Source organism: Carettochelys insculpta, chromosome 3 (genome assembly GCF_033958435.1).
Source record: "Carettochelys insculpta isolate YL-2023 chromosome 3, ASM3395843v1, whole genome shotgun sequence".
NCBI lineage: Eukaryota > Metazoa > Chordata > Testudines > Carettochelyidae > Carettochelys > Carettochelys insculpta.
The window spans coordinates 139,504,769-139,518,840 of NC_134139.1; the positions used below are offsets into that span (position 1 = coordinate 139,504,769).

General features: G+C 42.2%; 1 protein-coding gene across 3 annotated transcripts in view; it reads left to right on the forward strand.

The window, feature by feature from the left end:
• The first annotated feature begins 2,175 nt into the window (after positions 1 to 2,175).
• Positions 2,176 to 14,072, forward strand: part of MAP3K7 (mitogen-activated protein kinase kinase kinase 7) — a 74,803-nt gene continuing 62,906 nt past the window's right edge. The window contains exons 1-2 of one of the 3 annotated variants that reach the window (XM_074990872.1): positions 2,176 to 2,774; positions 13,498 to 13,608. In XM_074990872.1, the coding sequence (XP_074846973.1) occupies positions 2,685 to 2,774; positions 13,498 to 13,608 (201 nt within the window). In that variant the 5' untranslated portion in view covers positions 2,176 to 2,684. The remainder of the gene's footprint in view (positions 2,775 to 13,497; positions 13,609 to 14,072) is intronic. The other 2 variants (XM_074990874.1, XM_074990873.1) reach the window with 2 other exon arrangements.

Here is a 14,072-nt window from a genome sequence, read left to right on the forward strand (position 1 = left end):
TGGGAACCTAAGTGTAGGGCCCCATTCCTGGTGATGCCAGGAGACAAGCAGACAGTCATAGACCAAATTTATTAGGGGAACTGACACTAGTTGACTCACAAAGTTTTTTACAGATTACAGGCTTGGCTTTTAGGGTCTGAGAACAGTCAGTAAAGGGATATGAAGGGCATCCAATTCCAACTTACTTTCTTCTACTTACAAACAACAGTGAAAAAGGATATAAGAAGCATTGCTAAAAAGACAGAAAACATGATTTTTTTCTGTATTACTCTAGTTTTATGCTGGTGTAAATCCATTGATTTTGCTGGAATTAATCTGGGATAATATAATGATATTATATTATCAGGCCCAGAGAAGAGTTCCTGTGGGAAGGCAAAGCTCCCTATCTAAACACTAACTAAAGCTGCACATTTTTCAGTCAATCCTCTGGTCTGGATCAGAGAGTTAAACCCAGGTTTTCTGGGGCCAGGGAGCATCTTAACCACTGAGCCATTATGGGAACACTTTCCCTTAATAGCTCCTGTTAAAGCATTCCACTTTGTACAAAATACTTCAGTTAGGGTTGCCAGCTCTCCCAAACTGAACACCATTGCTGCAAATGGCATCTGGCCGTCCAGTTAGGAGAGCTTGCTTCAATACACAAGCCAACCAGCATAACGATAGTACGGTAAACCCTCGAGTTATACGGGGGGGTTGTGCTCCTGCGTGACTCTTGGAGGCCTCTTCCTGTCAGGGGCAGCAGTTGCATTAACCCAAGACACTCGCAACTTGGCTGCGTGTATCTTGAGGGTTTACCATGGCCTCCTCTTAGAGGAGGGGTGCGCAAAGCCATGGGTGGGCCCCCCTTGGGGGGGAGGCATAACAGTTTGTAAGGGGGGGATCCATGCAATTGGCCGCTGGGTCTCAGGCTCATCCATCTCATTAAAAATTTTAAACTATATTCATCATCATCATCAACCATGGGCTCAGCACCTGTTGGTGGCCGACGCCTCCCTCGTTATTTCCTTCCACCTTTCCCTGTTCAGTGCAGTGGCTTAGTTTCTGTAGGCTATCTCCGCATCAATCTACTACATCATCTACCCATTCTCTGTGGGGTCTGCCTCTCCTATTTGAGCTGTCCATTATATGGCATACCAGGGTCTTGATTTTTTGTTTGTCGTTCTGAACTATATTACTGTTTTATATACATATATCCACACCTCCATACCCATTACTACAGTTTTTACAAAATAAAGCAGCAGAAATGTAGCACTTTAAAGACTAACAAAATGATTTATTTAGCAATGATCTTTCAAGGGACAAACCCACTTCTTCATTTCCAATTTCCTGTGAAATTGATCTGATGAAGTGGGTCTGTCCCCTGAGAGCTCATCACCAAATAAATCATTTTGTTAGTCTGTAAAGTGCTACTTTTCTGCTGCTATGTTTCATTGGAGTACAGACTAACAGGGCTACCTTGATAAGTGCTGATGATACTGGGCCATTTCCACCTTGCTGAACAGACCTTGTCAGCGAAGGCGCTCCCTTTTACCAGGACCCCACTCTTTAAATACCCCTCTGAAACCCCCCCGCCCCCACTCGTGCATCTGATGAAGCGGCTTTTTGCCCACTAAAGCTTATGCTCCAAAATATCTGTTAGTCTATAAGGTGCCACAAGACTTTTTGCTGTTCTCAAAGCCATGGACTAACAGGGCTCCCTTTCTGACACTCTCCGCCGCCGCTTTTACAGTCTACATTGTTATTTCCTCGCACGCGTGGAAAGGCGTGTTTGGTTTCTCCATTTGGGCATAACTGACATTTTCCCAGTGGTTTGGATTATGGGGGCGAGCGGTTAACTGCCGGGAGGAAAAGGGGGGCCCAGATAAAAAGTTTGCCCGCCCGGGCTCTGGGCAGCGCGTCGGGGGAGATGCCAGATCACACCCCGCCCCTGTGCTGGGGGTGGGGGGGGAGCTGCGCAGTTTGTAAATCACCCCCAGCGCGTGGGGGAGGGGGGGTGCAACGACCGCTGCTCGCCCCCGTGGCTGCGCGCGTTACACCGAGGGCTGGGGGTGGGGTCTGACAGGCTCCCGGCGCCCGTGAGGCCGGGCGGCACCACTGCTCAGCGCCATGTCCCAGCCGCCCGTGCGGCTCAGGGGCGGCTGCCGCTGGCTGGCGGGTGGCTCCGGCGGGGCGGGGCCCGGCCGCCACTGCCGCCGGCCGCGCGCGAGGGGAGGAGTCGGGAGGAGGTGCCGCCGCCAGGCCATGGCCCCGCTTCGGCGGCCTTAGCAGCAGCCGGAGTCTCCCCGCTTCCTCCGCGGCCGGGCCCGGGAAGTGACGGCCGGCGCTCGGCTCGGGGCAGTTCCGTCCTTCCCCGCCGGGGCGGGCGGAGGCGGCGGGTCCCGCCCCCGGGGCCCTCGCGTCTCCTCTGCTGAGGACGCGCAAACCAGCGGAGGCCGCGGCCTAGGGCGGGCGGAGCGCCTGAGGCGCAGGATGCGGAGCGAGGCCCCCCCGGCCGGGGGCGCCGCGCCGCCCCAGTAGCCCCGGATCGCCGCGAATGCGGCCTCGCCCCGCGCGGCGGCCGAGGAGGCGCCTCCGCCAGGCCCGCGCTCCCCAGCGCCTGTGCAGCGGGGGGGACGGGCGGCCTGAGCCGCTCCCCTGCCTAGCCCGTGGCCCGGCCGTCTCCTGCCCCGGTGGAGAGCGAAGGGATGTCTGCTGCCACCTCCGCTGAAATGATCGAAACTCCCCCGGTGCTCAACTTCGAAGAAATTGACTACAAGGAGATTGAGGTGGAAGAGGTGAGCGAGCCCCGGGCGGAGCCGGGGGTGTCCTAAGACTCCACCGGGCCTCCGGGGCGATCGGCGAGCTCTACCGCTCCCGCGAGTCGGGAGCTCCGCTTCCAGCCTGGCGAGGTGCTGCAGTCCTGGCAGGCTGGCAGGCAGCTGCGGGCTGGAGGAGGGGGAGAGTGGCAGTCAGCTGGCACAAAAGCGGGGCCAGGAGGAAGGATTCTGCGCTGGGAGACTGAAGCAGAGCCCTGACCTTGTGAGAGAGGCTGTGGGGCTGCTGCCCGTCACTGAGAGCTGGCCCCCTGAGAGCGGTAGAGTAACTTCTGTGGTGCTCTCCTTCTCAGAAATGTCTCAGTACTGCAATAATGGGCACGGTAAGCACGTCTGGCCAGATGCAGGGCTGTGAACTCAAGCTGCCAGGGACCTTAGATATTCCAAACCTGAGGTAGGGATCAGCCTTTCGTGATTTTTCAGTTAAATGGTCTAAATTTAATCCAGACTTTAGGGTGGGGGGTTCATGAATTATATTTAACTCACTGATCATCACCAACCATCACACTGAAATGGAGAATTTTTAAACTATATTGTAATGCTTCCATTTAGTCTGTGACTATTTTAGTAAGTCTGTTCTATCCTCCACCCATACTATTCAGTGCACTCATAATACACCCATTATTATGGTATTTAGCTACTGATCATTATTATCCATATTTATTATGCATACATTATCATATTAGGCATAAAAGACCCTTTTTGAATTAAATTAAGTGATGGTTGTAATCCAGTAGCTGTTACATTAACACCAGTATTATACTTCTTACCCTTATTTCATTTGGTGTTGATTACACATGAAATAACATTGTTGTCCATTTATATTTTACTTAGTTGCAGTGGGAGAGGGAGGGAGAGTTCCCCTGAGTATTATATTGAAAGGCTGGCTGTAGAAGGATTCCACTAAATGTTTTGTAGTTGATATGTAATTGGATAAGAAGGAGTTCCAGCTAAGAGTATTTGTGGATCAGTTTGGTTTTTCTTTGGAGGTGGAGTGGGTTTTCTTCTTGTTTTCCAGAAAAATGCAGTGGAGATGCCTTAACTTTCTCATTAAGGACCTTATATTGCAAGTTGTTCCATTCAGATGGATCCCTCTGTCCCTGTGAAGTCCCTATTTAAGTCAAGTTGTTGTGCATAGGCAGACCCCAGTTAAACTTGGGAGAATTTACACATGGCAACTTGCAGGAACATTAGACGTAACAAACATTGACGTCACTACAATCTTAGGTTGTGTCTAGACTAGCCCCCAGCTTTGAAGGGGGCATGGTAATTAGGGTGTTGGGAGATTACTAATGAGGTGCTGCGGTGCATATGCAGCACTTCATTAGGCTAAATCTTCCCCACTGTAACTTCGAAGTGTGAAACTTTGAAGTGCCGGCTTGCATGTAGCCGCAGGTTGGCCGTGGGTACTTGGAAGTGCCCGTGCTACTTTGAAGTCCCTTTACTCATCAAAAAGTGCACGCAAGCTGGCACTTGGAAGTTGCAATGGGGCACATTTAGTCTGACGAAATGCTTCATATGCACTGCAGTGCTTCATGAGTAATCTCCCAACACCCTAATTACCACGCTCCTTCCGAAGTTGGGGGGCTAGTCTAGATACAGCCTTTGTTTTTAACTCTGCAGAAGATCAATTTCTACTGAAAGAACAAGACCTTTTCTTCTGAATTGTACAGAATTGAACTTAGACTTGTATAGCACCTTTCCTATATATAAAATAAACAGTAGCTCAGAGCTTTACAAAGTCACGTGCTAAATACTGATAATTATCCTCTGAGTTTTGGTCCACATAGTTTTGGAGACTATAAACTGTTTTACTGAGAAGTGGAGTCTTCCAAGGATGCTTTTTTTGAAAGGTGTCATGGTATCTTTGACTTCCTCCTTTAGTCACCAGAAATATGTAGAAGTTATTTGGGTTTTAATTTCTTTTTCAAAAGATTTCCTATTTCCCTTTTTGTAAACAAGAAAATCTAGGTAGGGTGTTCTCAAACTGGTGTAGGGATCCCTAGAGGAGCGGGGCAGAGGGAGAAGGCATGCAATATATTGGGGAGGCAGGAGGAGCTATAAGGGGAGGGAAAATTTACTGCCCACATTTACCTACAGCATTAATACTTTGGAATATCAGAGTTATGGAAGCTATATGCAACTCTGAAAGGTTAATAACTCTGTACAAAACCTTTAAAAAAAAAAGTTTGCAACTTAACATTTACTTAATACGGCTTTGAAACTTTCCTATGCCAAAAAAAATGCAGTCAGCCTCTGGAAATCTTCACCTGAGGATGTTCTGATGGTCAAGACATTAGATAAATTCATGGAAGTTAAATTCAGCAATGGCTTTTAGCCAGTATTTGCAGGAACGGTGTCCCTAATCTCTGTCGAGATCTGGGAATGGACATAAAGGGTAGGTCAGTTTATTATTACTTGGCCTTCTTCATTCCCTCTGAGGCAGTGTTTCTCAAACTTTTTGACATCAGGGAACACCAAACAATAATATTTTTTACGAGGAACATCCATGAAAAATTTCCTTTAAAAAAAAAAAAAAAAAATCAGCACCCCCCCCCAAAAAAACTCCCACCCCAAAACCAAACAGGAACATATACAGCAAAAGCGAAATAAAGTAAGTTTAATCAGGCTTCATAGCAGTGAAGAAGTAACCTTGTACCTATTTTTAATAATAGAAAATATATACCCTAATTGTATTTTTCCAGATGCTCACAACACACTGTGAGTTGTTCACAGAACACCAGTGGTCCACAGAACACAGTTTAAGAAGCACTGCACTTAGGCACTTGGCATTTTCCATTGTTGAAGACAGAATACTGGTGCAGATGGATCTTTGATCTAACCAAGCGTGGTATTTCTTGTGTTCTCAAACTTTTTTTTTTCCAGTAATTTACATTCAGTATAATACTATAGTGTATTTGCTGTGTGTGTGTCTGATTTCTGTACTACTTTTTCAAATGAGCTGTGTGGTCAACTCTCCAGTTTTAATTCTGGTGTTTATAACTCTGAGGTTCTACCTCTGTCCATGCCACTCTTATTTCTGTGCTGCTGCTGGAATCAGCACTGACTTTAGACCTGGGCACCCAGCCAGCAGCCACTGATCTCTGGCCACCCAGCTCTGATGGGAGCACCACTGCCAGCAATAATTGAGAAGTAAGCTCAGCAATGCCTTTAAATAATGTCTCTTTTAAAATTTATATTGCTATATACTTAAATTGCTCTGTTTGACTCAGTGCCTTCATGGTTTATAATATTTAGTGAGAGTTGCATGTTAATTATATTTTTATCAGTGTATGTACTCATATGGCGAGGGAGAGAGCATAAACTATGAACACAAGGGGAGCATGGTCAAATGAGTTTGTAAACCCTTGATCTGGATAGACCTGTCTCAGTGTAGGGGGCTGGACTAGATTGTTTATTGAGGTTCCTTCCAGTTCTACATTTCTAAGAAATATTTTGTCAGAATATACGCATTCCTCTTCCTATTAAACATTCAAGTTCATCATTTCAAAACAGCTTTTCTAGATTGAAGAATGTGAAGTAATTTTGTATATGGGGCGGGGGGAACCCGCTGAAATTTGTTTGCCTGTGGTCAGCGATCAAACAGTTGACTGCCTTTTGAGAAGTGTCTTGTAGCTCACATTTACCCCATAGGAAAAGTTAAGGTTGAGGGAATTTGAGATCATGTGATGCCCATTAAAGAAAGTATCACATAGCAAATACATTGTTTAGTTCTTTAGATGGTAAAATACTATACAAATATGTAATCCTCACAACACCTATTAGGGATTATAACCTCATTTTATAGGTGGGGATACAGGGTCTCACAGTGTTGCTGACTTAACTGGGAGATGAAACTCTGAATCTTGATATTCAAATCTTGGCTTCTTCTTCTATATGTACCTTTGTGTGCATTCAAACAACTGCACAGACAGGATTTGGTGCACCAAAAATGTGTCCAGATGGTGATTAGATTGAGGCCTCAGTAAGAATTAGACTATTGGAGTTTTGAGTCGTAAAGTACTAATTAGTTTACTAGCAACGAAGGGTCCTGTGGCACCTTATAGACTAACAGAAAAGTTTTGAGCATGAGCTTTCGTGAGCACAGACTCACTTCATCAGATGCTGGTCTTGGAAATTTACTGTATCTCACAAGCATCCCGAGGCTTGCTTCTCAATCTGAGGAGGAAAAAAATGAAGATGATGTAGTCTTTTTAAGACCAGAAGGGACTCTTGACAAAGGATAGGGAGAAACTTCATCAACAGTTGTGTTAATATTTTGAGTTGATAGGCCCCTTGATAACATAGTGCTTAGTGTAGTGAAAATGCCTAGAGGATAAACTCATTTTTACAGTGGAAGCATCAAAAGCTACTTTGCAATAGAAAATGTGAACTAGAAACAGTCTTTATCTATTATTTTGTAATTTCAAAATATATGAACCCTTTCCTTGTCATGCTTTTCTCATGTTTGATCTGCTAGTGATTATATACTGTAACTATCATATAATTGTACACCAGAAGAAAACAGTTAATACATTTAGAGATGAATAATTCTAAAATAATAACCCTTTACAAGGGGTTGAAATGATTTTTATTGAAGTATGTGGCCATCAGTTAGATGTCCCAAGATGACCATTAGTAAATCTAACCTGAAAAACCCAAAAGAATTCTTGTGTAGTCCCAGCTTTGCTCTTATGTTATCAACGTTGTCTGGTCAACAGATAGCACTGCCACTAGTTTATTAATAGCTTCAAGTTCTGGAATAGTTACAGGTCCCAAGTCCTAGCTAATAAAGGTAGGATCTATGCTTGTGCTTTCAGTTTGGCTACATTTTATTGGCTACCATATGTGCATACCATATTTTGTTCATTTACTTGTCTGTAATTTGGGAGATGAGACGCATCCGCAATCGTTATAAACAAAACATATATCCGACTTCCAGATGGCATTTTATTTAAAGTTTCCATTTAGGGTACAGTGTGTATGTAATTGTTGTGGATGAGGGAAGTTGCATCAAAATAAATGTACCATTAAATGGTGCCGTAAAAGCATAGTCGAAGCAAGAGTGGTAAGTAATCTAAAGTTCAGGTTCAGCAGCAGTCTTTCTTTTCTTTACCACTGAGGGAAACATCCAGTTGCTTGCATGTCTTATTTTTTACTTGTCTTCATATACAAAATATTCTGAAAAGGCATTAATAACTAGGAAGCAAAACTACAGACCTAACCTAGATTTCAAACAGCCAGCAAAAGAGCTATTTTTTCCAATTTTTTTATGCCCATGTGTTTATATGCTAGCCAAATGACAGAGATCTAATTCTAGTATTTTAGCAGTTGCTTGGGAAATTTGGGTTTAAATTTGCTTTAAAATTGTGGATAACTAAGCGTTTAAAGGAATGATAGTGTCTTGGGCTACCGCTTAAAAAAATCCTGAGGGATTTATAAAACAATATATAATTCTGAAAGTTTGGAAATCAACTGAAAAGTTTTGTCTAGAAAGTGGTAGTGATACAACTGAATCTGCAGTTGTCTAATGAAGACCCATCTGATTAGATAATTAGTAAGAAATGGTATCTTTCTATTTGAAAGGTTCAGTTATCAGATGCTTTGCAGTAACGCAATGTGGATTTTTAAATACCTTTTTTGTAAAAACCTAATCTTAAGGGAGCATGTACAGGAAAAAGTTAACTTGATTTTTATTTTCTTTTAATTTGTTAAAGTACTCTTCCCATTCTTTTGATATTTTGTTTCTGGAGTATTATCATCTTGACTGTGTTCCATTCTTTTCCATAATTAATTTGCTGCTGCTGCCACGCATCCACTCCTAGCTAAATAGCACCTGTCTGATTTGTGCACATGTTTTGGTTGTTGTCTGTTGGTGGTTTGAACGGTGTGGAATGTACACTGCTCCCTTTCATGTTACATGAGCCTTGGCACCCAAATCCTACAATGCTGACCATCCCACTATGGAAACATTTAAGCCCAGTACTGGAGATGGGGGGAGGGTGTATGTGTGTGCAATATTGTATATTGTGTTTACTTTAAAGTGACTTTCAAATAGCTTTAAGCCATATGCCATTTGAAAATTTTTGCTATCCTCAAGTAAAGTAATCTTTGATCTCCAAGGTGCTGGTGGCATCTCTGCCAAGTAATGCATGCACTTTGTTGTAGAAGTGCCAGTTCTCCAACACAGTACCAGACCTATTGTTGCACTTGCTAGCCTTCTAGCATCACTGGCAAAGTTCCTTTACTTTCCCACAGTGCTGTTGCTGTTCCCTTTGTCTGCACCCCCAGTCACTCCTGCAGTCTACTCATACATGTCCATGTTTCTGTAGCTGGTCTTGCATAGTCTCATCTCCCTACTAGCTCAGGAGATCCAATACTTCTTGTGCGCTCCAGACAAGACCAGATCTAATAGGTTTTTTGGGGGCATTTTTAGTCATGGAGCTGAAATTCTGTTGAGCGTTTGCACATAACAAAAGCAGATCTGCTAGGTCTGATTGCCAGGTTAACATTTTAAAAAGTGTATTTTCAAATCTGTCTGATTCCTGATGAGTGAAGTTTAAAATTGTGACTCTAGTAGTCACTCTTGCAGGGAATGAGGCATTGTGGAATAGTGACTGGGGGATTGTTAACGTCAGCACATGCAATGCTGTGTCTTCTCTAGTATTGCATCTACCTAAGTAGGTTGATTAGGGCTTCATGCAATTCTGTGAAGAGGGGCAGTAGGATAACTGTGTTAATGTAATCAGACTGTTGTGCTGGCTAGAAACTAATTTGATGTAGGCACATGACTTGCAACTTTGTAGTGTAGACCAAGCTTCAGTTTCAATGGTCCAATTGAACAATGATAACTGATAATTGGACAACTCATTCCAGTGCTTAACTACCCTGATAATAAGGAGGTTTCTTTCACCTGACATTCATGCCACAGTGGCAGCTTCAGTTCTGCCCGGCTGGGCTTCACACCATACTCTAAGCATTGCAAGCTAGCACATGAAGTCGCAGTGCCACTGGGGTTTGCTGCATCTGCTGTGCCATACAGGGCTAGATCACACTACTACATAGTGTCAGGGCGTTTTACTATGAGGACTTTTCACAAAGTTTATTCAAATTCATTGTTTCCATGATCATTGTTACAAAATTGTAAGATAATCAAGTGAATGTGAGCTTCTAGTGCAGTGCTGTGGCTAGAAAAACTAATGTTCCTTGTGTAACCAGGAATATTAAGCAGGAGCAAGGAGTTAATATTAACTCAGTATATAGCATTGCTGAAATTCTCTAAAAAGATGTTAAAAATGTGGAACATGGTTTAGAAAAGATGCAAAAGTTATATGAGGTCTGGAAAACATGACTTAGAACAAATGGCAGTTGACTTTGTATGCCCAGTTTGACACAATCAGGTTCTGGTTTTGAGGCATGCCGAATATTTGATTTGAAGTCAGTGATAGCGTCTCTGAAATTTTTGAAGTCTTGTGTAGGCAGTATGAAACAAAGACATAGGAATAACAGTTGAAAATGTTGGCTTTAATTTCTGTGGCCTTGTTTAAATTCTGACTTTTTGCTGATCTAACTTAAAATTAGTTTTTAAACTTAAGTTAAACTGTTATAAGTTTATGTGTAGACACTTAATCTGTTTATAAGTTTCAACTGAAATAAACAAATGTTGAACCAAAATAGTATTATCACAGCATAGCTCTCACCTGGGATGCCCTCTTGCTGCAGGCTGTGTCATGATAGACAGACCTGCCCCATCTTCCTTCTTGGAGAGGCACCAGTAACTCCAGGACAGCTCCCTTCACCTCCTGGGGTCAGTTTATTAGAAAAGTATGGTTCAAAATAGTCCTCCTTAACAAGTCCCCAAATATAGTCCTTTTATCACTTTCTGTAAATATGTATATAGTCTTTCAAATCCATCATCTTCTAAGCCATCCACACAGCATGTATCATGCTCCTATATCTGCAGTCACACCCAAGCTCTTTCATCCCCTCCTTTCCTTTTACCAGGACGGCCACCCCAGCCCTTCTAGCTTGAGTGTAACTCTTCTCTTCACAGCAGGAATCCACCTACAGCCTCCCATTATGACTAAGGCCTTGTCTACTCTATCTGGATATATTGAGCTGTTACATTGCTCCAACTACAGGAAACTCTTGGTTATCTGGTATTTGATCAACTGGAATTCTCAGATAAACGTCATAACACTGGCAAATCGTGAGCTGTGATGCAGCTCCCCCCCCCCGACTGTCCCAGGGTGCTGCATGAGCCACTCCAGGCTGAGCAGGTTTATTGACAGGGACATGGCCATTTTCACACTAATTTATCTACTGTTTTTAATAATGGGGTTTACTTCACAAATTTCAAAAATAGTGGTTCATTGAAAGATGGGATTTTTCTATTTGGAATATGCAGTTTAATGTTTCAATTGTCCTGTTTACCCACAAATTTTAGCTTCACTTAGAAAGTGGGAGAAGCATGCAAGCATGGTCCATAAGAGTAAAGCTGTAAGTGTCATTTATAAAAAGTGTGTTTAAATTATCTCAATTCCATAAAATAGCTTACCACCACCCCATGCATGACCCCAAAGAGGTGGTCACTCTTGAAATGGGCCATGCCTGTGTGATCTGTGGGCTAACTTTCCATTTAAAAAATCAGGATTGAGTCAGCATTCTCAACACACACTTCCTGCAGTTCGTAATGAACCGAGAAAGGAAGGTCAGAAGGTTAGGACTGGGAATGTAGAGTCTAATGGAACTCATATTTGTAGAAAGCTACACGTTAATTTGCTTATTCAGTTAGAGGTTAAATATGTAGGGAAAAAGAAATGTAAGTAAGTGAGTTGAGGATGAAGACCAACAAATTGCAGCTAAGATACGTGAATTGGCTAGGAAGAGAATGAGGGTGTCAATGAGTTGGGGTATGAGGCAATAGGTACAGATTTATAGATCCCTCCCCCCACCCCAGGGAGAATATTAAGCCATTATAAAGGCATCCATTTGTTAATGAGGTTGGAGTATTCTATAGAGAAGGTAAGTAAAATAAAAGGCCAGATGAGATTGCAGTTATGGTACAGGATAGGACTATGGCTTCGGTCAGATGGGCAGTGATGGAGAAAATCTGTTCTACATTAGTAGAAGCTGAGTTAGATAAGGAAAGTAAAGATCAGGAGGTTAAACATAGATGTAGGAAAGGGGGGTAGCAACAAACAATCTTCTGTTCATTTGTTTTACCACTAAGAAACCTCAATACAAATTTTAACAGCAATTTGTTGGGAAGGATAAGAGTTAGCGCTTAGAATTATATGAGAGCCTAACGGGGCTAGGAGTCATATTCCCCTTAATGAGATTGAAAATGTTATATGGGGATATTGGGGAAGATTGGACACGGATATGTGATAGGATGATCTCCGGCCACTAAGGGCATGGGTAATTATATATTACTGAGTCTAGTCTGGGTGGAGGGGGTAAGGGGTATATTGAGTGAGATCTGGAAAGATAGTGACCAAGGCCAGGAGAAGGTTACTGTTAAGAATCTGTAGGAAATTGGATTCTCATACACTTGTTAAATTTTTTAATGTATGCTTTTTAACTAAACAGATTCCAGATAATTTTAAAGAATTATTTTAATTCCAAAGGTACAAGAAGGTATTTTGCCATCCCCACATGTGCTTTGTCACCTTCTATCCTCTCTTTTGGTAACAAAACAGGCTTGGCCTTAAATCAGAATGTTTATGTACAGTGTATTTTGGCAAACTTCCAGAATTTTCAACACTTATGTCTCCACCAAACCTGAATAGAATTGGATGGGTCCAAAAAAGGACATTTCTAGCCTTGGGCCCTCCTGCTGCAAGGGCATTCTCAAAAAAAAAAAAAAAAAAAAAAAAAGCTTTATAATGGGAAGTCTTAGGAAATCTAAATACAGGGATCACTACCTAACCCTCTCTAGTGAAGTCACAGTCCAGGATTGATAACTACCCAGTCTTATGGAAATAACAATAATAGTAAAAGTTAAATTCAGTATTATGGCATCATTAGAGGGTTAATTGGAGGCGAACAACAGGGAAATGATTGCATGTAAAGTTCCCAGTAGTCTGAAAAATCTTACTATTGAAAGTGTAAGAGGGAGATTTTGCCGTGTTTGACACACAACCCTTTTTCTGTCGTCTTCTGCATTTCAGTGTAGTGCTAAGTTACATGAGTTTGTGTGCTTCTATTTCAGAGATCAAAGTCTGTATAACTAATAATCAGGAATATATGGAATAAGATGATACTATTTCCTAGATCAAATTTTATAAAGGTAAACTCTGCATAGGAAGAATTGAGGGGGAAAAAAATAAGAGGAAAGCAATTCTTCCTTTTTTCCTAGGATGTTTGTTTTTTTTTGAGTGGCTCTTGTGTGAAATAAGTAAATGTTTTCCTTCAATATTGTATCTATATTTGCAAAATATTTAGCGCATGTGGTTTACTGTGTTTCCTTGTAGGTGACCTATAGGAGAATTCTTATGCACTTGTTGTTTATAAAAATAGCCCTAGAAATTATAGGTGTGCTTTGACTTTATAAAATTAAAGCTCTGTTATTAACTTCATGCGTCTGATTTCTTTAATCTGTTTTTGAAATACGTTTGTTTAAATATTTGTAAAGCTGAAATTGTTTTGTTAACCTCAGTATTCCTTCCTATCTTGGATCTAGGTTGTTGGAAGAGGAGCATTTGGTGTGGTCTGCAAGGCAAAATGGCGAGGAAAAGATGTAGCCATTAAACAAATAGAAAGTGAATCTGAAAGAAAGGCCTTTATTGTGGAGGTACAGTAAGTTTGCCTGAAAACAAATTATGGGACTTGATATGTTTCCCTGCCTCTCTGTGAGTAATGTGCTATGGCTTTTCCATGGACATGCCCTGCCCCCAGCCATGCCTCCTGCACCAGAACTTTTTAAAGGGTGTCTTCAGAACATGACCTGTGGTTGTCGTCTCTAGTTCCTTCATTGAAGGAATTCTTCTGAGCCAGATCCTGGAGTGTTTCAAATGGCATAAAGAATCTTTTACGTGAATTGGGAGTAAAACTCTCTCATCCAATATTGTTTGATTGGGGTGGGAGGGATTATGTGTTGAAAGTTTTTTATGTTTCCATTAATATAATAATTTAGCTTTAATATTTTAAAAATTTAGAAGCATAATTTTCTCCATTCCACTTTTTTTTTTTTTTTAAGACATAGGCACTTAGGAAATGTATAAATTGTGTGAGGTGCTAAAACAGACAGAACATTCT